The sequence below is a fragment of the Myotis lucifugus genome, unplaced genomic scaffold (genome assembly GCF_000147115.1).
Source record: "Myotis lucifugus unplaced genomic scaffold, Myoluc2.0 scaffold_45, whole genome shotgun sequence".
NCBI classification, from domain to species: Eukaryota; Metazoa; Chordata; class Mammalia; order Chiroptera; family Vespertilionidae; genus Myotis; species Myotis lucifugus.
The window spans coordinates 230,199-255,639 of NW_005871093.1; the positions used below are offsets into that span (position 1 = coordinate 230,199).

The 25,441-nt window shown below is 43.8% G+C and overlaps 1 protein-coding gene across 1 annotated transcript in view; it reads left to right on the plus strand.

Moving 5' to 3' along the window:
• TMC5 (transmembrane channel like 5) overlaps positions 1–22,672 on the plus strand; it is a 41,961-nt gene extending 19,289 nt beyond the window's left edge. The window contains exons 10-20 of the mRNA XM_023753435.1: positions 1,220–1,371; positions 5,872–5,950; positions 6,688–6,785; positions 8,568–8,663; positions 12,890–12,965; positions 13,146–13,279; positions 15,274–15,447; positions 17,608–17,686; positions 20,192–20,296; positions 21,710–21,752; positions 22,394–22,672. Coding sequence (XP_023609203.1) covers positions 1,220–1,371; positions 5,872–5,950; positions 6,688–6,785; positions 8,568–8,663; positions 12,890–12,965; positions 13,146–13,279; positions 15,274–15,447; positions 17,608–17,686; positions 20,192–20,296; positions 21,710–21,752; positions 22,394–22,440 — 1,083 coding nt within the window. The 3' untranslated portion in view covers positions 22,441–22,672. The remainder of the gene's footprint in view (positions 1–1,219; positions 1,372–5,871; positions 5,951–6,687; positions 6,786–8,567; positions 8,664–12,889; positions 12,966–13,145; positions 13,280–15,273; positions 15,448–17,607; positions 17,687–20,191; positions 20,297–21,709; positions 21,753–22,393) is intronic.
• The last annotated feature ends 2,769 nt before the right edge of the window (positions 22,673–25,441 follow it).

Below are 25,441 nucleotides of genomic sequence, written 5' to 3' on the forward strand. Positions count from 1 at the left end.
TTAGTTTTGTTTTGTTTTGTTTTTAAATGATATGAACTCTGAGATCAATTAGCTATGTGGCCTGGGTCAAGTACTGTTTTCCTGTAGGTTTCAGCTTTTTCCTAGATGTAGCCAGTTTGCTGAGCTCTAGAACTGTGGTGCAAGTTGGTCACTTTTTTAAATGACTTCCCTTTACCCTCGATATAAAATCTATCCTCTGTAGCACAGTTGCTAGATCTTTTATAACCTGACCCCTGCCCATATCTCTAGCCTCAATACTCCACAACCACCCATATCCCACACCAGCAACACTAAATGGTGTGTCCATAGTTCCCTGAATACACCATGTTTTCCCTCATCTCTAGGTGAGAAACCTGCAGTCCATTCTGCATGCCCCTTCACTTCCCTTCATCTTATAAACTCCTTTTCCTCCTCTGGACCTCAGCATAGGTGTCACTTCCTCTTCTCTCGCCACCACCACCCTCACTAGGCTGAGTTAGGTGCTTCATAATCTGCAGGCTTTCCCTGTACACTTGTCACACGCAGCATTAAAAATATCTGTTTATGCATCTGTTTCAAAAAAGACTGTAGCCAGAAACCTGGCCTAATACCTAGTACATAGTAGATGCTCCACAAATGGATGAATAACTGAAGGAGAGGCCAACAAGAACATGGGTGTGGGATTATGAAACCCAGGTTTGCCACTCACTATATTAAGGTGTGCTCTGAAAGAGAGGAAGTTGAGTCACAGCGCCCAGGGGCCTGGCATTATCTGGGGTGGAAGCTGTGATGGGGAAACTGTAGGTATAAAGAAGACTTCTGAGCCCTGGCTGATGTTGCTAAGTGGTTAGAGGGTTGGCCTGCGCACTAAAGGGTCCCAGGTTCTATTCCTGGTCAAAGGCACATACCTGGGTTGCAGGATGACTTTTTGAGGTCAGGCTCCTGAGTCAGATAGACCCAGGTTCAAATCTGTCCCTTCCTAGCAGGGTGACACTGGGCAAGCATCTCCACCTCTCTGCATCTCAGTTTGCCCGTCAGTTAAGTCAGACTTAACCGGCTGGGCTGCAATCATGTGGGTAGTGAATGCTTGCCACAGGTCAGTGCTCACTAACCAGTAACTTAATAGCTGACCCCAGAGGAACTACTGCCGGGGGTTTTCCATGGTGAGGGATCTTCTGAGCGAGGCAGAGAGGGGTCCAGTGCACAGTTGGCATCTGATTCTCTCCCTCCACCCCCGCAGTTCCTGCAGAGCCACCAGAACCCGGGGGCGGTGCTGTTACTGCCTTTCGTGGTGTCCTGCATCAACCTGGCGGTGCCTCGCTTCTACTCCATGTTCGGGCTGGTGGAGCACTATGAGGTTCCGCGGCAGGAAGTGTATGTCCTCCTGATCCGGTAGGTGTGTCTGTCACTCCCAACACCAGCCCCCGTTTTCACGGAGGGACGTAGAGTGGCAGCTAGAAAGGGTTATGCTCGAGTTTTCCAGGAAAAAATTCAAGAGTATAGTGTGTTTGTATGGTGTGGGTAAATAACCATAAAATCCAAAGAGCCCAGAGAAAATACAGGCTTTTAGTTACATCTGCCTTCTGCTCAAAATAATGACTTACCTTTCCCAGTTGCTACCAGCCTAAGGATTAACATCGGTCTCAGGTGTGAGATGGACAGATAGGCAGGTTGCACACAGCACACAGCTTCCTGGCTGAGGCGTTGTCTGGGGACTGAAATTATCCAGTGTGTCCACGAGTCAGATTGTGAGCCCTGGTACCCACTGCATCAGCCGGGAGGGAAAGGCACATTTTGATAATTCAACCGCCCAAATGAAGGTGGAGGGAGGGCTTTTGGCAATTTCTTGGCTGGGCATGGTGATGCCTTACTTTGATTCCCACAAAAGCACTGTATGTGCTAGAGGTGACGCCTGGGTTTTGGCAAATAAGGCATAAAACTACCCAAATTGTGTTCTTATTGCTACTTCTTAGCTAGGTCCCTGACCAGTTCTATGCTATGATGGTGTTTATGACGACAGGGCTGTACAGTGCAGATTGAGTTTCTTTACTGATCAGTTCCAGAGCCCTTGTCTTATGGCCTCTGAGGTCAAGCTCCTGGCCAGCTCTCCCCCCTCCCTCAGTGTGCCCCCATCCCCATGGAAACCTAAGTATTTACAGTCATGCCAAACTATATACCCACATGTGGACCTTTGTCCTGGACATTACTTCTTCCTGGAATGCTTCTTCCTGGAATGCTCCTTCTGCAGATAGAAAATCTATACTTACATCCATGTTTAACTTCCTACAGAACTGACACATTTATAACAAGGATATTCACACACACACACACACACACACACACACACACACACACTCTCGCTCGCGCATTTTAGACCAGGAGTTGGCAAATACAGCCTACAGGCCAGCCTCCGTTTTTACAAAGTTTTATTGGAACACAACCCTGTCCACTTGTTGACATATTGTCTGCCACTGCTTTCCTGCTACAACGGCAGAATTGAGTGGCTGCAACACAGACTGCATGGCCATAAAGCCAAAAATATGTACTATCTGGGTCTTCACAGAAAAAAATTGTTGACATCTTTTTTTAGGTCAGCGTTTACCGTTAATCTATATAAGTATTATTTTCCTGAAGAAAAGTCTTAGCAAGCCCTCACTTCTATCCACCTCACCCCACTGGATGCCTCCTCTCCCTTGTTAGAAATATTTAGGACTTTTTATTGTGGTATATATCATAAAATTTTCCATTTCAATAATTTTAGGTGAACAATTCAGTGGCATTAAGTAATCTGTTGGGGGTTTTTTTTAGTGTATACGTTAATAATAAGTTTCACTGGCTTCTTTGCTCACTGGTATTTATTTAATGTTTTAGGAAGAGCAGCTGGGTGAGTATTTGACCACACTAGATATCAGAAAATCTCAGAGCAACACCTGTAGGCTCCGGAAGAGGTTAGTTAGAATACAGAATCTTTGGCCCATTCAAACCCACATGCAAATAGCAAGGCAAAATAATGATATGTTAGAACATGGTAGTACTTAGAGAGTTGACCATCCCAAGACCGACTCTAAAATAATTTCTCTTCTTACAATATAAAAAGAAGAGGTTGTAAGTAGACAGATATAGTCAGAATGCCACTTTGATCTAATGCCTTTGCTATTTTGTTGTGGACCAACATTCGCGAGAGTAAGACCACCGACTCCAATTAGGTCTTAAGCAGCAAACGAGGATTTACTGAAACTGGCCAGTGACTGCCGTAGGCGTTCTCTCCTACGACAGCGTCGAACCTGGTTCTAGGCCAGCCTTTTATACACAGAAACTACAAAATGGTTGGCTAAACACACACAAAGTTACCTGGGATACAGACACAAAGTTATCAGGGCTACATTAATCAATACTGCCCCGTTACCAAGGTATTATTAATCAACTTTGCCCCGTTGCTCCAGCTACTAATATAAACTTGCCCCGTACCCTAGCTAATATCAACTTGCCCCGTTTCCCAGACTACCCTTAACCATAGTTGGTTCCATTTCCCCAGTACAAGAGGGGCTTAACTGTAACAATTTCATTTTCATTTTCTGATCACTAGAGAGGTGAATTGTCTCTTAATATACATTAGCCATTCGTATTGTTTCGTAAAACATTAAACATCTCTTCTACATGAAGAGAAAATGGGAAAGCTCAGAAATACACAATCTTTCTATCTAAGATAAACTTTTCTTTGCTTAGAAGAGTGTGTTTTCATGTTTAATGTGGAGCTACACTGCAGTATTTATAAAGTTCTGACACCAATTCCAATATATGAAGGTTTTCCCCCACACCACCAAGCGGTTCTCTGACACTAGCTGGGTGTCCAAAAATTCAAGTCAATTCTGAACTTTCTACCTGGATATTACACAAGCTAAGGACACAGTCTTACAAGATGCCAATTGCAAATCTAGGTTGTAACCTGTGGTTCTGATTTATCAGCTATGGATTGGAGGTTCCCACCCTACTCCCTGCATAAGATTAGATTACTCTGCTAGAGCAGCTCACAGAACTCAGAGAAACATTTACTTCCTAGATCACTGCTTTAGTATAAAAGGATATAACTCAGGAGCAGCCAAGTGGAAGAAATGCACAGGGCAAGGAATGGGGGAAGGTTGGGAACGTCCATGCCCTCCCCAGGAACATCATTCTCCCAGCAACGCCACATGTTCACCAATTCAGAAGCTCCCCAAACCCTGTCCTTCGGATTTTATGGAGCTTCACTACATAGGCATAATTAATTAGTTCATTGGTCATTAGCCATTGATTCAACTTCTAGCCCCTCTTCCCTCCCCAGAGGTCAGGGAGGTGAGACTGAAAGTTCCAACCTTCTAGGTCAGTGATGGCGAACCTTTTGAGCTCGGCGTGCCAGCATTTTGAAAAACCCTAACTTAACTCTGGTGCCGTGTCACATATAGAAATTTTTTGATATTTGCAACCATAGTAAAACAAAGATTTGTATTTTTGATATTTATTTTATATATTTAAATGCCATTTAACAAAGAAAAATCAACCAAAAAAATGAGTTCGAGTGTCACCTCTGACACGCGTGTCATAGATTCACCATCACTGTTCTAGGTATTACCAAACAAAAGACACTTTTTATCGCTCTCCTCGCTTAAAAAATTCCAAGGAAGGGTTTTTAGAAGCTCTGTGCCAGAAACAGGGCCAAAGATCAAATAAGTATTTCTTATAACTCACAATATCACAGTATACTAAGGCATTAATCTAGAAGATATTACATGTCATAGTAGGGCTTGGCAATGGGCAAGAGGTTGGGGATCTGGCATTTAAAAAGACAGATCCAGTTCCCTTCCTTCACAATGGATCTAGCACAATGGTTCTCAACCTTCATTGTGCAGCAGAATTACCTGCAGGGATTGCTAAGTCCCGCTCCCAGAGTTTCTGATTCCATACGTCTGGGATGAACCCTAAACATTTGTCCTTCTAACAAGTTTACAGATGATGATGATGATGATGATGATGATGATGATGATGATGATGGTGGTGGTTGGTGGTCTGGAGACCACACTTGGAGAACTACTGGTCTAGTGACACATGATTCCTAGCCCACCAATCTTAAAACCAGCAGTTGTTGACTTAAATACCTGGGTTTAAGAACTGAGGCTGTGAAATTAGATGGTCCTCAGGTTGAATCTTTTTCATGCCCCTAATAAGCTGTGTGACCTTGGGCAAGTTATTTTATCTCTCTGAGCTTTTCAGTTCCCTCATTGGTAAGATAGGCATAAAATGCTATCTACTTGATGATAGAGTTGTACAGATTAAGAGGGATGCTTTAATAAAGTGCTTAATACAATGTACTGTCTATGGTAGCACCCAATGAATAGATTACTATTATAATGAAAAGTAAAATCAGATTTTGAGATGCAGCAAAAGAGGGTGTATCAATCAGAATAAATTAGGTTATGCTGTGATAACAAACATCTCCTGTGACCCAAATCTCAGTGGCTTAAAAAAAACAAAGGTTTATTTCTTGTTCATGCTACATGCCCCTTGTGGATTGGCAGGGTTTTTCGCTCCTGTCAGTCATTCAGGGATCCAGGCTGAGAGAGCAACAATCATCTCAAATATTGCTGATGACCATTCCAGAGTGAAGACAGTAAGTTCCTAGGGTGGGTAGTGGGGAGGGTCTCCCTGGCTTTTAAATGCTCCAGCCTAGAAGTGACATAAAGTAACACACATCACTTTTGCTCACAACTCATTTGCCAGAACTAGCTACGTAGCCCCACTCAACCACAGTGGGGCAAGAATTTCTATCCTACTTTGTGCCCAAAAGGAAATATTGGCGAACAGCACTAATGACTGCCATAGACAGTAATGATAGTTGTTTTCTCTTCTGTTATTCAGAAACATCTTTTTGAAAATATCGATCATTGGAATTCTCTGTTACTATTGGCTCCACAATGTTGCCCTGGCTGGTGAAGAGGTGAGCCTTCCGTGCTGTTCTGCCTTCACTTTGGTTTCTTAGTCTTTGACCACCAGAGGGAAGTGAGTTCCTCCAATTCCTCAAGAGTTTCTGCTCATGATATTAGAGCAAATATCTTATTCTTCTATCTGTCCATTCATTTATCCATTCATTCATCCATCTTCCCCGCCCATCCAAAACTTCCCTCTCCTCATTCAGCCAAATCTAAAAGCTCTTACTACTAACTTCCTGCAGAGGTAACTGAAACTAATTCAACCTTCCAGTTTGTGCTAGCTGGTTACCTACACCTCTAGGCTACTTTCTTAATCCAGCAGATGTTAAGTGATTTTTCATAAGGTTAATGAACAAAAGGAGTGGAAGCATCATTAGCCATTGATCCCTCCTGCTCTCCTGAAGAAGCTGATTATCCCTGGCGGAGAAATGGGATCCAGAAGGCATAGGGGACAGGAATGACGAGTGTTTAAAGGAGAGAGAGTGAAAAGGGAAAGTTTGGATGCATGTGGAGGGCAAGCCTTAATGAAGGAAGAAGCATCACAGACAAGGAATAAATACCCTGAAAACAAACTCAATCTAATGATGCATTTCTACCAAGAGTGGGTCTGCTTTTCTGGGCACTCAGAACTCCATCAGACTGAGCCACCAGCCATGCCCTCATGAGTACAGGGTGCCAGGAACAGATAGAAATTGAGCGGAGGCAACAGCCCCTTCCCACAGCCTGATTCTTGTTTGCCTTCCAGTGTTGGGAAACGCTGATTGGCCAGGAAATCTACCGGCTCCTTCTGATGGATTTTGTGTTCTCTCTAGCTGATTCCTTCCTGGGGGAGTTCCTGAGGAGGTAAATATTTGTCTGCCTTGGGTGATTAGTACATAGGGTTGTAACTGGAGCCATTGCCTCGTCTGAGCAGGAAGTGTGGGCCCTTCACGTTCTCTAAGACTGCATTGTTCTAAATCTGCCTGTTGTCCTTTGGGATATTGTTTTCTTCTGAATTAACTAAACTTTCACCTTGGCCTGAGAGTCCTGTTGTCAAAGTCCTTTTGGTTTAGTTGGCCCTTTCCAACTTTCTCTTTAAAAAAAAATGTTCTAGAATAAAACACAAAAACAGAGAGCCATTTGAGATCTTATTCCCCACAGATCATTTTAATATTCTAGTATATATTCTTCCAGATTATTCTATGCATGTACTGCTTTATATGTGTATTAGAGGCCCAGTGCACGAAATTCGTGCATGGGTAGGGTCCCTAGCGGCTGCCGGCTGCTAGCTGGGGCCTTCCTTCATTCCATGCTGCCCCCTGATGGTAAGTGCACATCATAGCGAGCAATCAAACTCCCAGTTGGTCGAACTCCCAAGGGGACACTTTGCATATTAGGCTTTTATATATATAGATGTACAAAAATGGGGTCACACTGAAAAATCGGTGTGAAGGTTGCTTTTGTTAATCTAATCTCAGTGCTTTGGTACCTTTCCATGCCAGTACATATAGATTTATCTCATGATTCATTTAATTGGATTTAGTTAAAGTACTAATTTTTATTTTAGAACCAAGATGTACAGAATCAAGGCAGTGTCATTATTAGCCCACATGTAGTCCTTATTATTTATTTATTTATTTATTTATTTATTTATTTATTTATTTTTAAACAATATCATGAATATCTCATTCCTTAGAGACATTTCCATATTTCTACAAGCTGACACAATAATAAGGTGGCATGATACAATGCCAATTCTCTCCTCAGTGGGTAGGTTGAATGACAAAATTTCACACTCTGTCTTCTCAACTAACTTTTATTACAGCCTCTGTCTGGGGTATGGACATAAAGGTGAGAAGTTTTGGGGGTTTATTTTGACAGCAATTCTTACTGGCAACTCTTCTGTATGAAGAAATAAAAGTGGTCTCAAGTTTCCTCAGCATAAATGCAGACCTTAGTTCCTTCCTTATGGATTTGGGAGCAGGGAAAGACCATTAATTCGACAACATTAATCAAAAATGGAAAAAATTTCAATTTATTTGGGTTGGGAGGGACTGAGTTTATTTGGTCATTTTTAAAAAAGGCTTAACAAGTGAACAGTTGTATAAACAAGATAATAGGTGGGATAATTTAAATAATAGGTAACAAATGTTCTCTACAATTTTTTATTTTTTTAATATATTTTATTGATTTTTTTTTACAGAGAGGAAGGGAGAGGGATAGAGAGTTAGAAACATCAATGAGAGAGAAACATCGATCAGCTGCCTCCTGCACACTCCCTACTGGGGATGTGCCCGCAACCAAGGTACATGCCCTTGACCGGACTGGAACCTGGGACCCTTGAGTCCGCAGACTGACGCTCTATCCACTAAGCCAAACCAGTTAGGGCCTCTATAATTTTTTAAACTACTTTAACTGTACCTCCCACCCCCACACCCACTTGAATGTCCTATGTCAATTCCATCTTCCCTCGGTTCTTTCAATTATTTCTTCAAAAACACGCTTGTACTTGGACCTTTTCAAAAATTTGTAAGGGGACTTAGGAATGTATTCCAAACTGGTGAGGGTCTCCTTTGTTGATTGTGGGGAATCTTTTGAAGGAGGGAGTTGATGGATTTGGGTGCTAACCTCGTTATGTTCTCGCAGAATCATTGGGATGCAGTTTATCACAAGCCTCGGCTTACAGGAGTTTGACATTGCCAGGAACGTCCTAGAACTGATCTACGCACAAACGCTGGTGTGGTGAGTTTTGAGAATCTTCCGTGTACCCAGTGATTCCTGCCTGACTGTGGACTCAGAGCTTGGTGGCGAGTCCCAGAATCTGTTGTTTCTAAAGCTGCACGGAAGATGCCAGTCTGAGAACCACGAACGTATGTCCTTTTCCCTTTATGAGGACTTCAGGCAAGAATTAAAATAGAACAGGAATCCTGACCTGGAGGCCCCAGGCCATATCTAGCCTGCAGGTGTGTTTTGCTTATCTCACACAATGCTTTTTCTAAAAATTGGAAATAGCCATCAATATTTAAAAATCAGGAGATTTCATATAAAATTTAAAATTTCTGGCTTCTTCCAAAAAAAGGAAAGATGTATCCTGTCTCCCATTATGGTAACAATTGGGTGGGTCTTGAGCTGGGCTGAGCCCCTCCAATTTGCCATAGTCCCCCACCTCGCTATTATTTCCCAACGTAGATTTGCCATTTCTTGTTGCCCTTCTGGTATTCGTTTTCTTATGGTAGAAAATTTTACTTTGCATTGATGGATGTTTCAAGAGAAGTGGGAAAATAAAGGCAGGAGGGCTGTTTATTTCTTATACCTGGTCTGTTACACTCACTGATGTAGTAACACTGGATGGGGCCTCTGTGGCCTTGGGGGGTTGTGGCCTGTCTTAGCAGCTATGTATGTGCATGTGTGCCGGTGGGTGCACATGTGTCTTTTGAGACTAGCCAGCTAGTTGCGTCAAATATTTAACAAGCTCACCTAGAAACTCAAACCAATAGCCAGTGACTATTTTTATTTATTTTAACGTGATGTTGTTTTTAAGGCCAGAATTCTCTATGGTGTATCCCAGATTCCATCCGTTGGGGCGTTGCTAATTTGAAAGTAGGGGATTTGGAATTAGAAGCAGGTGCCCCCTGTATTAGTTTATTAAGCTGCCATAACAAAGAAACTCGGGTTCTGGGGCTGGCTCTGCTCCTCACTGAGGTCGCTGAGCTTCTCTGAGCCTGTCTCCTCATCTGTAAAATGCACATAATAGCTCTAGCCAGTTTGGCTCAGTGGATAGAGCGTCAGCCCTATCTGAAGGGTCCCAGGTTCGATTCTGGTCAAGGGCATGTACCTCAGTTACAGGCTCAATTCCCAGTCCTGGTCGGAGCACGTGCAGAGGGCAACCAATCTATGTGTCTCCCTCACATCGATGTTTCTCTCTCCGTGTCTCGACCTCTCTTCCACTCTCTCTAAAAAAAAGAGTCAATGGAAAAATATTCTCGAGTCAGGGTTAACTAGAGTAAAAATAAAATTCACATAATCATAGCTGCCTTTGAATTGTGTTCAGGATTGAGTCAGATGATATATGGAAACTACATTGCAATCTTCAACATGCCATCCAACTGTAAAGTGGTTTATTTTCCGACTCTTTAGAGTTGCCCTGGGTGATTTAGCCATCTTCAAATAACTCACTAATGTCAATGAATTTCTTTTTAGATGAATTTCTTTTTAGAGGTAGTGAGGACTTTTTCTTTATGTGGTTTTAGGTGATGTATTTGCACGTTGCAGGTTACGCCCTGACACCTGGGCACATTATATCAACCAACGGGGTGCCTTTGGGCAAGTTAATTAAACTCTCTCTAAACAGTTTTCTAATCTGTCAATGGAAGTGACAATGTTCAGAATATTACCTGAGATTGGAGTTTGGTTCAGCAACCTTGGTACGGTATTTGAGTTCTGGCTAAGAAGGAAGTCAGAGCCAAGGCTCACATAGTTGGTCACAGAGAGATGCGAGCTGTGGAAGAAGTGAGCCAACCGGCCCTCTGTGGGCTCAGGAAACAATTTACAGAGGCAAAAGAAGGGCTCTTGGAACTTACGAGAAAGAAAGCAGGGATATAAATGTGGACAGGCTCCCACGTGTTCCAGAGAGGGCTGGGCCCTCTGTCCTAGGGGCTTTTAAGGGGAGGTCCCAGGAGAGGCTCTCAATAGAATACTCATCAGCTTTCCAGGGTTGTGGTCTCCACTGATTGGCCAGTGCCCGTGCAGGAAGTCATTATCCAATGCAGCTGGCCCTAGTGAGCAATGCCTGGCTTTGCTGCTTTTCTGGGCCTGGGGCTGAAACACAACTGAGGCCTAGATGTTATCTCTAGGGCTTAATGTTTAAGGGAGGAGCACTGGTGCAAGGGCTTGTATTCTCCAGCACCTTGTTCCTCCTCTAAGGGGGTCTACCACGTGACTAGCAATATGAAAGGTCAGGGGGTCTAAACCTCACAACTAGTAATATGAAAGGGGAGGAAAAGTCACCCTGGAGGCAAGATTCCACCCTACAATTGTCCATTGCTAGGCACCCCAAGCTTTGCACCTGTCCTACTCTGCTCCTGTCTGTCTAACTGCCTGCTACAATAATAGTACCTATTTCACAGGTTTAGGTGAGGATTAAATGAGAAGCATAGTGAGTACCTGACTCAGAAATGTTTTATAAGTGGGAGAAAGTTACAATCAGAGATGGCCATTATTACTTCTAGGCCAGTGATGGCGAACCTATGACACGCGTGTCAGAGGTGACACGTGAACTCATTTTTTTGGTTGATTTTTCTTTGTTAAATGGCATTTAAATATATAAAATAAATATCAAAAATATAAGTCTTTGTTTTACTATGGTTGCAAATATCAAAAAATTTCTATATGTGACACGGCACCAGAGTTAAGTTAGGGTTTTTCAAAATGCTGACACGCCGAGCTCAAAAGGTTCGCCATCACTGTTGGGCCTTTAAGGTTTTTGCTAATAACTCATAAATAAGCACAATTGAAAATACACACCTCTTTTCTTTTCTCAGTGGCAATTATAGATTTAGCCTCCGTGGGTTTTAGGAGAATATTGCCTTTGATGATGAGCTTTAAAAGAGGATAATATAATGACAGAAATTGAGTGATGTTAGGGATGGTGGTAGAGGTAAGGTGAGGAAAGTGTTTCCAAACTTCAGTCTTTTGTACACCAGCCTGCCTATTATTGGCATATCCACATATCACCTGCACTCTTTTTTACTTAATATTATTTTTAAAGCTTAAATACATTTTTAAAAAATATTTTTATTGATTTCAGAGAGAAAGGGAGAGGGAGAGAGAGCTTGAGACATCAATGATGAGAGAAAATCACTGATCAACTGCTTCCTGCATGCCCTCTACTGGGGATTGAGACTGCAACCTAGACATGTGCCCTCACCGGGAATCATACCATGACCTCCTAGTTCATAAGTCGACCCGCAACCACTTGGCAACACTGGCCGGGCAAGCTTAAATGCATTTTTAAAGGAGTCTTCATTTTACAATTAGAAAATGAAAAACCAGTGTCATTTGACAGACATTGCGAGTAACTTGGAAAATAAAATCAATCTCATCACAAGCAGTCATGACATTCTAGCTAAATGCTGCTGTCTGCTAAGGGCCAGTCAGAAGCCGCCTCCTTTTTTCAACCAAATGGGAGGTTGGCATATGTTATGAGTTAAAGAGATTCTAGCACCAAACTGAGATCTTCTTTTGGGCTCCGGAGCACGGAGGATTGTGGAAGAGGGAGTGCCTTCTCATTTGTAACTCGATGTAGTTTAATGTCAGTCCCTGCAGGCTCTCAGACCCTCTGGGTACCATGGAGGGAGGAGGGTGACATGTTTCACATTTGGGGCGCCTCGGTTAGCACTTGCTCAGGACATCTGGTGGTTTCCTCTGCAAAATCTCTTTTCCAGAGCTGGGAAGGGAGCAGCTGTGGATACTGGCTATGATGGGAGGAACTTGCCGGGGGTGTAGGGATGGAAGCAGTCTCCCTCTGCATTAGTCTATTAGCCTGTCATAACAAAGAAACCCAGACCGGCGGGCTTAAACAACACACATTTATTTCCTCATAGTTCTGGAGGCTGGAAGTCCAAGATCGCAGTGTCCGGTGTCCACAGGGTTGGTTTCTTCTGAGGCCTCTCTCCTTGGCTTGTAGAAGACCATCTTTTCCCTGTGTCTTCACACGGTCTTTCCTGTGTGTCGGTGTCCTAACCTCTTCTTTCAGAGGATTGGATTAGGGCCCACCCTAGTCACCTCATTTTAAGGCCCTATCTCCAAATACAGTCACACTCTGAAATACTGGGGTTAGAACTTGAATATTTGAGTTTTTGAGGGACATGATACAGCCCATAACACCCCTTTCCGTTCCCTCCACACCCCTCTATGCCCCCACCGCATGTCTCCCCTGATCTCTGACACTCACCTTCTCTCCCTCACAGGATTGGAACCTTCTTCTGCCCTCTGCTGCCCTTTATCCAAATGATTACTCTTTTCATCATGTTTTACGTCAAAAATGTGAGTCAGTGTGAAGTCGGAACCAATCAGCGTGGCTCAGTCACATGTGACCCCGTGGTGGTTGGAATCAGGAGTGGGAGGGTGTGGGGGCGGGCTGAGAAGGTTATCGGGAAGCCGGTGTCTGGCTGGGGTCCCCCTGGCCTGCTCACAGATGGTAGGCGGCCACTCCTCTCTCTTCAGATCAGCCTGATGATGAATTTCCAGCCTCCGAGCAAAGCCTGGCGGGCCTCACAGATGATGACTTTCTTCATCTTCTTGCTCTTTTTCCCGTCCTTCACTGGGGTCCTGTGCACCCTGGCCATCACCATCTGGAGGTAGGAGATGGCGGCCTTAGGATGAGGTTTGAGAGCTGGGGTTGGGTGGGTGTTTTAAAATGTAGGTTTTATTATTATTCAGACTTGGTGAGGCCGACAGATCAGGAGGTGACTGCCACTAAAAAGATAATTTGTTATACTCACAGATCCCCAAGAGGGGGCACAACCCACCACAAAGGACGGAGAGGGCACATGGGCAGGCACGAGCGTAGCTCAGGAGGCAGAAGGAGCAATGGGGAAAGGTGGGCAAGAGCCTTTATTGTGGCTTCCATGGGAGGAATGGTGAGGCAGGGTAAGGACTGGCTAGTTTGAATAATTTCAGCGGGCTCTGGGGTATTGGGGTTGTCTGGAATTGCCAGATATCTGGCCCTGGTGTGATTGGGGCAGGAGAATAGTGACCCAAGGTGTGAGAGCTTGATAGAGGGTTGGATTGGTTGGTTTGCATATGAAAGACTGAGTTTGTAGGATAGCTCAGGGAATGGCAGTCTCTCCAGGATCAGTAGAGCCCCAGATGTCTAACCATCAGAGTAGAGAGACATGCTCAATGCAGTGCTGAACCCCAGGTTCCCTGGCTAACCAACAGACACACATCCAAAGGAGGGAATAAGTCTGAGTTAGGGGCCCACCCTCATGACTGGCTCAGCTTCCTCACTTTCCGAAAAATGGAGAAAGGCCAGTTCCTCCACCTGGAGAACAGAACTGCATCTAAATAAACTGAAAGGCACTGTCTGATCAGGCTCTCTCCTGCTTCTCCAACCTCACCCGCATCGGCTCCTTCCTCCTTTGGCCCCACAGCTCTCGCTCCCTTCCTGAGACTCTGAGAGCTCCTCCCCACGTGGAGTAGGGTTCTCTATTTGAAGAGCTCTCCCCACCCCCTTTGCTTAGAGACCGTCTTTCCATCCTCTGGTTCTTGGCTCCAAAGTCATCTCCAAATTCTGACCTTCAGGACCATCCTTGTCTATTGTCAGTTCCACCTCTGCTTTCTCCCAGGCCAATTTCTTTTCTTCATTCCATAGTTCACAGTCAGAAATGCGTTTGTTTGAATCTCTGTTAATTGTTTGCTCATTGGTTGTCCATCTTTCCCACTAGAACAGACATCTGTGAGGGCAGGTACCATGTCTGTTTTGTTTACTATGGATTCCCCAGGGCTAAGTATCTACCACAGTGCCTGGTACAAGTGCAGTAAAACTAGAATGAATGAATGAATGAATGAATGAATGAATGAATGAAGGGAGGGAGGGTTGGTTTTTAGGATACATGTGGAACTGGAACCATTGGCAATTCAAGTGGCTTCAGAGCAGGCTACTCTGCTTCACAATGTCCTTGTTACTCTTTTTTGTGTTTCTTCCTAACCAGTCCCCTGTTGCCCTCTAGTTTCTGCTTGTTCATAACAACTGAGTGCCCGTGGCCATCATTGCCACACCTTCAGGTTCCATAGATTACAGGGTCCCCTCTTCATATGTCTGAGTTCAAGTCCCCAAGAAAGAGAATCTGGCTGCCCCAGTTCATTTCTTTGAGCCAGGGTACCACAGAGACTGCCGTGAATTGACTACCGTTGGCTCAGATCCGTGGTCAGCAAACTGCGGCTCGTGAGCCACATGCGGCTCTTTGGCCCCTTGAGTGTGGCTCTTCCTAAGCCTTAGGAGTACCCTAATTAAGTTAATAACAATGTACCTACCTATATAGTTTAAGTTTAAAAAATTTGGCTCTCAAAAGAAATTTCAGTCGTTGTACTGTTGATATTTGGCTCTGTTGACTAATGAGTTTGCCGACCACTGGAGATGATACTCCTGTCTGCGTGCTGGTCCTCAGGATGTGGGTCATGAGTATGAAATACACCAGCTGGGGCTGGGAGAAGGTTTCCTCTGGAAGGTGGTGTGGGTGGAACCGGCAAGAACTGCTGCTTCCAGAGCCTAGAAAGTGCAGCCTGAGTGTAGTTCAAACTAGACCAGAGTCTCGCACTAGAGGCGTTTTTCTGTCCCTTGTTTTACCAGATTGACACCGTCCGCTGATTGTGGCCCGTTTAGAGGACTGCCCTTCTTCATTCACTCCATTTACAGCTGGATCGACACCCTGAGTAAAAGCCCCAGCTACAAGTGGGTGGTCTGGATCTACCAGAACCTCATCGGCAGCGTGCACTTCTTTTTCATCCTCACCCTTATCGTATTGTGAGTGGGGCACCTTGGCAAACACTTTATTGACACAGCATGCGGACAGCCACAGGGATGTCTGGTGGGAAAACAAAGGGCTACAGAATAGCTGTGTTCTGGATGATCCTGACTCGGCCCCTGAGTTTTGTTTGTTTGTTTGTTGTTAATCCTCACCCAAGGATATTTTTTCCATTGATTTTTTTTAGAGAGAGCAGAAGGGAAGAAGGGAGGGAGAGAGAAAAAGAGGGATCAATGTGAGGCAACATTGATTGGTTGCCTCCCACATGTTACCGGGACCGGGGATGGAATCTGCAACTCAGGCACGTGCCCTTGACCAGAAATTGAACCCAAGACTCTTTGGTGCTTGAGCCGATGCTCTAACCACTGACCCACAGCAGCCAGGGCTGCCCTTGAGTTTTTGGGGTTTTTTTAAAAATATATTTTTATTGATTATAGAGAGAAGAAGGGAGAGAAAGAGAGAAATAGAAACTTCAATGATGAGAAGGAATCATTGGTTGGCTGCCTCCTGCATGGCCCCTACTGGGGACCTGGCATGTGCTCTGACCAGGAATTGAACCTTGATCTCCTGGTTCAGGGTCAATGCTCAACCGCTGAGCCACACCGGCCAAACCGGCAGGCGAAGTGATTTTTTTTTAATGTTTAATATTATCTTAGAGTGTGGTGAGGTGGTTTTTGCCTGTTTTATGAAGAAAGCAATACCTGCTTTGCCCCTCATAAGAGAAAACATGAAACTAAAATTTTTTTTAAAAGGATATGAGAATGCTTAGGACAATTATATGTGTGATTCCTTCTGAGACTATAACGTATTAAAATGGGTTGGGCATTATTGATACATAGGATAGTGTATTTTCATTTTCAAATAGAAAAAGATCAACTTCTGACTTCTTGTAAAAAAATAAAATAAAAGTAGATCTGACAAGACTGGGCCTGTTTCCTGCATGAACACCTGCTTGGCTGACTAATGGCTGTCCCTCTTGGAAGCCTAGCCCTGATGGCATCTGAGATTGCAGGTCCTCATGTGGAGACACACACACACACACACACACACACACACACACCACACACACACACACACACACACAACATGCACACACAACACGCGCGCACACACACACACACACACACACACCACACACACACACACACACACACACACACGGGGCTCTCCGTCAGGCCTTCCTCCCCAACACTAGGTTTCCATTGGCCTCTTTAAAATGGAAAGTTCTGCCCTAGTCGGCTTGGCTCAGTGGATAGAGTGTCGGCCTGTGGGCTCAAGGGTCCTGAATTTGATTCCAGTCAAGGGCACATGCCCGGGTTGCGGACTCAATCTCCAGTAGGGGGCATGCAAGAGGCAGCCAATCAATGATTCTCTCTCATCATTGATGTTTCTCTCTCTCCCTCTCCCTTCCTGTCTGAAATCAATAAAAGTATATATTTTTTAAAAATGGCAAATTCTCTGAGTGTCTTGCTCCTTCAAACTCCTAATTCACTGGGGACCTTGTTAGAAATCTGGAATCTGCCTTAGCCAGTTTGGGTCAGTGGATAGAGCACTGGCCTACAGACTGAAGGGTCCCAGGTTTGATTCCAGTCAAGGGCACATGCTTGGGTTGTGGGCTCCATCCTCGGTAGGGGGCGTGCAGGAGGCAGCCGATCAATGCTTCTCTCTTATCATTGATGTTTCTATCTCTCTTTCCCTCTCCCTTCCTTTCTGAAATCAATAAAACATATTTTTAAAAAATGAAATGTGGAATCACAGGCCCTACCCTAGACCTGCAGAACCAGCACCTGCATTTTAACAAAGTCCCAGGAAATTTGTGTCACATTCAAGTCTGAATAACACAGTCCAGATTCATAAATGCTGGCTGCACATTAGAATCATGTACATTTTTAAAATAGTGATATCTGGCCCCACAGTCAGAGAAGCTCAATGAATTGATCTGAGGATGGGCCATGGCGTGAGTCCTTTTACCACCTCTCAGGTGATTCCGTGTGCAGAATGGGGACAGCCATTGCTATCATGTACTCACCCTATTACTCAACCAGACACAACTTTTCAGGAACAAATCTATTTTCAAGCAAATGTTTTAATTCCTTTGCACCCAATTGTAATTCAGAGCCTGAAAAATGTCTGCCATTCTTTCTTCTCGTCTCTTCCAGAATCATCACCTATCTTTACTGGCAGATCACAGAGGGAAGGAAGATTATGATCAGGCTGCTCCATGAACAGATCATTAATGTAAGTTCTGCTGGGCCCATCTGTTATCCTCTCCCCCTTTATAACATTTTAGAATGGAGATTTTCAAACATATTCCCAAACAGAATAGTAAAATGAGCCCCCACCTGCCCACAACCCACCCTGACAACCATCAGCAATTATATCTTCTTTTTTCTTGTTGTTGTTGGTAATCCTCACATGAGGATATTTTTTCCGTTGTTTTTTATAGAGCATGGAAGGGAGGAAAGGAGTGGGCTGGGGAGGGGGAGGAGAAACATCTATGTGAGAGAGGCACATCAACTGGTTGCCTCCCACACTCACCCTGACTGGGGCTGAGGAGCGAACCTGCAACACAGGTACATGCCCTTGACCAGGAATTGAACCCGCGACCCTTCAGTGCTATAACCACTGGGAAACACCTGCCAGGGCAGCAATCCCTTCACTGCAAATCTCTGGGTTATTTGAAAGAAAATCCTAGACTTTATACCATTTTATCTGTAAAAACTTCTATATGCCTAAGATATACAGACTTTTAAAGAAACAGAACCACAATACCAATCATCACACCTGAAAGAAGACTTAATAATTCCCTACTATCATCCAATAGCCAGTCAATGATCAGATTTCCCCATTGTATCATTAAGTATCTTTTTACATTAGGGTGGTTTAAATCTGGTTCTGAAAAAGTGCCATACGTTGTATTTGGTTGGTATGTCTTTAATGTTTCTTTCAATCTATAACTGTTCCCTCGTCTCTTCTCCTGCCATTTATTGTTGAAGAAAGCAGGTCACTGTCTTGTAATAATTCCCACATTCTGGATATATCTGATTTTCAACCTGTGGTGTTTGGCATGTTTTGGGGTGTTTTTTTTTTAAATGTTTTTATTGATTTTTTTTTAGAGAGAGGGAAAGGGAGAGGGATAGAGAGATAGAAACATCAATAAGAGAGAAGCATCATCAATTGGCTGCCTCCTGCACTCCCCCTACTGGGGATCAAGCCCGTAACTTGGGCATGTGCTCTGACCAGGAATCAAACCAGTGACCTCTTGGTTCATGGGTCAATGCTCAACCACTGAGCCATACCAGCTGGGCTGGCATGTTTCTTTTTACTTTTTAAATATATTTTTTTATTGATTTCAGAGAGGAAGGGAGAGGGAGAGAGGAACATCAAAGATGAGAGAGAATCATTGATTGGCTGTCTCCTGCACAGCCCCCACTGGGGGTCGAGCCTGTAACCCAGGCATGTGCCCTGACCGGGAATCGAACCGTGACCTCCTGGCTCATAAGTTCATGCTCAACCACTGAGTCATGCCAGTCAGGCTCTTTTTACTTTTTATTTCCTGTAAACTAGGGGTGAGATGTAGAGATCTGATTAGAGTCTAGCTCAACTTTTTAGCCAGAATACTTCATAGATGATGCTATGAGCGTCTTATGGCATTTGAGGTATAAAATGTGATTGTCTTTTTTGTGTGTGATGTTAAGAGCGATCAGTGCTTTGTTAGCCTGACTCATCCATTGTAAAGCTCATCAGCCTTATCTCTAATGGACTTGGCAGCCTTTGATGAGTATTGCCTAGAGAAGATCCATTTATTTCATTATGGATTACAAAATAGTGATACTCTGATTCTAGAATTCTTCTGCATATATTAGCTGGAACTCTATAAAAGAAGACTTTTGCTCACCAATGATTTGATTACCTTGCATTCCCAAATTCAGTGCTTCCGTAGAGAAGATTTCCAATTAATAAATGTAGAAGGAATGAGGGGAACAGAAAATCATCATAAAACAAACAGCACAGTAATAATTGTTACAAGCGATATCCACTAGTGGAAACTAAAATTAGCAAGTGAAAATTGAAGGAAAAACGAGGGCATGGGACCTGGATTCACCTGGACTAGACAGACCATCCATGGTGCTCACTAGCCCACCTCAACTCAGGTGGAACATACCACTCTCTTATCTGCAACAGGTTCACAGGAAAGCAACTCACCCCCCCTGGGGAAGGCATACCCTCTTCCTTCTTTCCTCTTCCCAACTAGGGAATTATTTAACTCGGTCTATTCCATTGACACAGATAACTTTGACAAATGAAATAGATTTGATGTCCTTAGATGCAGAGCTATAAGCTTTGACATTCTCAGTGGGAGGACAGGGCAGACCCAGGCAGTGCTGGGTGCCCACGCAGGGTTCTGGGGCAGAAGGAATGCCAGGAAGGGAGAGACAATAAACCATTTGTCCTGGGCCTTTGACAGTGGCATGTAAGCTGCTTCTAGCATCCAGGCTGGAGAAGGCTGCTACTCAAGCCTGCTAGGGAATTGCTTTAGAGGAGAATATCCTAATTCAGGAAGGCTTTGGGGGACCACTTGGCTTTACTATGACATGTTTTATTTCATCAAGAAAAAACATGGCAGCAGTATCCATCCAATGGACCCTACCTGCCTACAAATAAGCCTTCTCTTCATTTGCTTCTCAACCCCACATCACCATTCATCCTCCATGTTTTCCTTTTCCTTTTTCTTCTTGGCAGGAGGGCAAAGATAAAATGTTCCTGATAGAAAAGTTGACTAAGCTGCAGGACACGGAGAGGAGAGCAAACCCCAGCTCGTTCACACTGGAAAGGACAGACGTGGAGGTGAGGCTGGAGGCCGCCTTGGGATCCCTGTGACCCCTACTTGCCTCCCTGTGCAAAGGACATCAGGGAACTAGAATCACATGAGGGCACTTCACTTTCTATGTTTACACATTTCTGTATTTTGTATTTCAAAAACCGTACTCACTCATTCAACACTTTCCACGCCTGGCCTTGCTCTAGGGCAGTGATGGCCAACCTTTTGAGCTCGGCGTGTCAGCATTTTGAAAAACCCTAACTTAACTCTGGTGCCGTGTCACATATAGAAATTTTTTGATATTTACTACCATAGTAAAACCAAGATGTATATTTTTGATATTTATTTTATATATTTAAATGCCATTTAACAAAGAAAAATCAACCAAAAAAATGAGTTCGCGTGTCACCTCTGACACACGTGTCATAGGTTCGCCATCACTGCTCTAGGTGCTGGGTGATCGGGGTGAACACAGTGAAGGTGCTTCCCTCATGCAGTTTGCATCCATCTTTCCTATAAAGCGAGTCATACGAAAGTATAGCCCACCGAGATGAGAAGTGCCCTGAAATCTCACCCCTCTACATTAATGCTTCAGTGCATATTCTTCCTGATCTTCCCCCTAGGCAGCTGTAAACATACTACATTCATCTCACATTTTTGTTTGTTTTTTTTTTACAAAAGAGGGGTTATAGTATACACATGTATCATAACTCCCCCCCTTAATATCTCCGACATTGTTTCAGTCTGTACATATTTGGACATTTGGATTGTTTTCATGTTTTTTAAGATCAAAAACAGTACATAATGAAACATTTTCATTATAATTATTTTAGGCAAGTATTTCAGCCATAGGACGGCCACATAATAATGTTAATAGATGTTGCCCTATCGCTTTCTTAAGATTTTACTAGTTTCACTCTCACCAGGAGGGTGTACGAGATGCCTGGCACCCTGATTCCAGAGCTCATGCCGGCTTCCCCGGTGTCCTGGAAGATACAGATAAACAGTAAACCCATCTTATTCAGATGCCACTAGTTCTGGAAGTTATGACTTTGTCAGAAGGGACTGTTGTGTCAGTTGCTATCTGTGCGATTAATACTATCAGCACCATTTAGGGTTCTAGAGGCTCAACTCTAAATCCTATGGAGGCAGGGACCATGTCGATGCCCTTGCAGCCGCAGGTCCTAATCTGTTACCTGGCATATTGTAACTGCTCTGTGACACGAAGTGGGGAAAAAGAATGAATGGAATCACAGTCCCTAAAGAACACAACAAAACATGTTTGATGTTTCTATGGTTGAGCCTTGTCCTTAATCTGTCACCTCTCTGTTTTAAAATTGGGGGGGGCGGTGGGGGGGCGTGCACATACCTTCCCAACTATGCAACGGGACCTGGGGCTCTTTTCCAGTAATAAGGCTGCCTCTTTTCTTCTCTTTCAGGAGCCGGGCCCTTTGCACAGCAGGGAACATGAAGCTGCTCATGGTGAGTAACCCAATTGGTGCCAAAGAAGATCTAATTTACCTAGAGGACAAACCCCAAGGTAGAGGGTCAGAGCTGCTCATGAATCAGTTACTCGTTCAATTGCAAGAAACTACCCAAAGTGGCTTTTAGCAAAAGCCCAAGAGTAATTCTTGCTTTAACAGCCGGGGCTCACAATATGTCACAAGAACCTCGTTTCTTTCTGTTCAGTTGTTTTCCATGTCAGCTCCTTTCTCAAGGAGGCGCTTCCTAATAATTGCAAGGCAGCTTCCTCAGCTTCTTCTGTCAACTGGTCAGATCTGAGTCACTGGCCTCATCTGTAGATACAGGTGGAACAACCGTACAGACCACAGGGACTGAGACTGGGGGAGAGTGGCTTCCCTAAGAAAACCTGTGGCTGATGCCAGAGGGGAATGAATGCTGGGGAGGAAACAAACAAACCGATCAACTCATCTTTTGGGGGATAGCATTTACTGAGACTATCCAATGATGGGAGTTCAAGGGGCAGCACTGAAGAAACTTAAAAGGAGGCGGCCAGGAAGGCATGAGAAGCTGAGCTCTCTTGAAGGCCAATTTGGCCTTTCCCTTGGAGAGCTGGGGCAGGGTGTGTCTGTGCTAACTTCTCTTTCCTGTGTCAAACCCAGACCTGCGATTTAGGAGGTCAGTTCAAGAAAATAGTCCAAAGGCCTGAGGATTATTGCGGTGGCCAGACACCAATCAAAAAGGACAGAAGATAAAGGTGGAACAACATTTGGAGCTTCTCGGAAGAAAATTCAAGCCATTTGGTAGGAGTAGAAACTGACCACAATGTAAATACTGAAGTAAAATGGGCCATTCCCTGCTGCTATTTAACACTTGAATTGCTGATTTTTTTAAGATAAAACATTTGGGATTTTCTAATAAAGACTGTCATAATATTTTAACTAGTTCACAGAAACCTTGGAAAAGATAACCTGGGAATGATGTATTTTATCGTTAAGAGATGTGCATATGAGTTATTGGTCCTTAGAAATCTCTCCCCCCAGACCTCCCAGACCTGGCAGAGGTTTGGAAAGTGGTGCTCAGACAAGTGGTACAGCCTGAATAAAAATGTAGTCCTCTGTCAGGGGTGTGATGCCTCCTCAATTGTAGGACCTGCATTTGTTCATGACTTTGAACTAAAAATATTCCAAAAGTAAAATACGAACAGGGGTCTCATCTATGAACTCTGTTGCATATGAAGTACATGAGTCTTTGGGGTTGGACGGGGGTGTGGGTGTGGACAGGACTCTGACCTATGAGGTTTTATATGTGACCATCAAAGTCTTATGTTGAACCAAACATGAGACCAGTGGTATGTGTGGAATATATATGTATGTATATGTTTCTGTGGGGAATAAATATATATATGTGTGTGTGTGTGTATGTACATATGCATACACATACAGATAGCATTCTTTTTGCAGATTTGCCAAATAATTCACAAGACCTGTGACTGTACTTAAAACTGAAGGGTCCAGCAGAAAGGTGCAATTACCAAATTACTTGACTCATCACTGTCATGAAATCTAATTGGAACTGAATTTAAAAAACATTTCAGATACATTTGAAACACAAACATACAATCAGTGTTCAATCATGGATTCACTTTTTCATTCACTTAGTTATTCATTAATTCACTGTATCAACTGAGTTAATTTCTTTTGGGTGCTAGTAGTGTTTGTTCATTTCACAAATACGTGCCAAGTGGTGCACAAAATAGTGAACAAGTTAAGACACAGTCTCTCCCCTCAGATGCCTAGCAAGTTAATTCAGATAGGAACTTAATAATTAATATTATAATTGTATAGATGCTGTGCAGGAGAAGCCCATGGGACAATTGGGATACAACTTGTCTCGGGTCAGTGGAATTGGTATTTGAAGTGATTTCCGCCCTCCCAGCTCTGTATCATCTTAATGCTGTTTGTGTTTCTCTGGCTTCTACGTCAAAAGGTAAACTCCCTCTGAAAGCATCATTTTTGCTGACTCACTACATGCTAAAGGTTTCTATCTCCATTCACCTCCATCTCTTGCCCCCATTCGTGTAAAGCCTGCTTCCCTGGAGATGTAAACACAATAGAAAGATTGAGTCTGCAGGTCTCACACACACATGTGGATGTGAGGATGCTTTTTACGTTTAGTCTTGAGATGGGGTGTATTAATTTCCTGGGGCCGTCGTAACCAAATATCATGGGTTGGGTGGCTTAAACAACACAGATTTATTTTCTCACAGTTCTGGAGGCTAGACGTCCAAGATCAGAGTGTTGGTATCCACAGTTTTGGTTTCCTTCTGAGTCCTGTCTCTTTGGTTTGCGGATGGCCACATTCTTGCTGTGTCCTCACACAGTGTTTTTCCTCTATGTGTGCAGATTCCGGTGTACGTTTCAGTGTTCAGATCTTCTCCTCTTATAAGAACACCAGGCAATGGAATAGGGCTCACCTTTATAGCTTCCTTTTAATTTATTCACCTGTGTAAAGGCCAGATCTCCAAATATGGTTACATTCTGAGGCACTGGGTGTTCAGACTTCAGCATAGGAAATTTGGGTCCACACAGTTCAGACCATAACAGAGGCCAGCTCTCCCCGTCCCATCACAGCCTCTCTTTAGGCATCAGGGTTCCCAGTGCTGGCTGCCCCCAGAATCACACAGGGAGCTGTCAGGCAACAGCCAGGCCCAGGCCCCACTCTAGACCAACTAGAGCAGGCATCCATATTTTTTCTTTAAAGCTCCCCAAATGGTTTTGGTAGAAAGCCAGGACTGAGGACTACTGAACTAGGATCTAGAGTAGTCCTTCCCAAACTTGCCTGACCATAAAAGCCACTGGAGGAACGTATTAAACATACAAAAGGTGAGTTCATAATATCGCATCAAAATCTTCAGGGGACATTCCCATTCTCCTCTTCCAACCCTTATTTTAATTAGTTCAAAATGATAAAAGTAACATGTTTTCCAACCATCCCTTGAAAGCTGGCAGTTTTAAGTATTAAAAAAAAAAAAAAGGATAGCCTCTTTTGAATTTCTGCAGGATCTGATCCTTCAAGCGGTCTCAGCAAATGGCCCAGTTCATTTCTTAGGAGGCTATGAGATGCTTTTGTGTAAAGTTCAATTATAAAAGGAGTGGCTAAAATAGCACAGACTAGCCCTAACTGGTTTGGCTCAGTGGATGGAGCGTCGGCCTATGGACTGAAGGTTCCCAGGTTCGATTCCAGTCAGGGGCATGTACCTTTGTTGCAGGCACATCCCCAGTAAGGGGTGTGCAGGAGGCAGCTGATCGATGTTTCTAACTCTCTATCCTCTCCCTTTGTCTCTAAAAATTCAATAAAAAAAAATTATAAATATAAAAAAATAAAATAGCACAGACTGGCATATTTTTTTATAACCTTTGAATTGAGGACAGGTGGTAAGAATTCAGCTCACTCATAGGAACTGTCTCTAGTATGGTAGCACCTCACAGAATCCCCCCTCACTTGTCCAAGTCAAAACCTTTTCATAGCATTTCCATGTCTGATCAACCGCCAGACAGACCATTGAGAGGAGCTCAGTGTGGAGCAGAGGGCCCTCTGCTGTGCTCACAGCTGCAGCTGATACCAGTGCCTTACACTGTGTGCTGTTACTCTCCACTCGGTGCCTTTTCCACTTCATCGCCAGGGCTCTTGTTATAAAGCAGATTCTA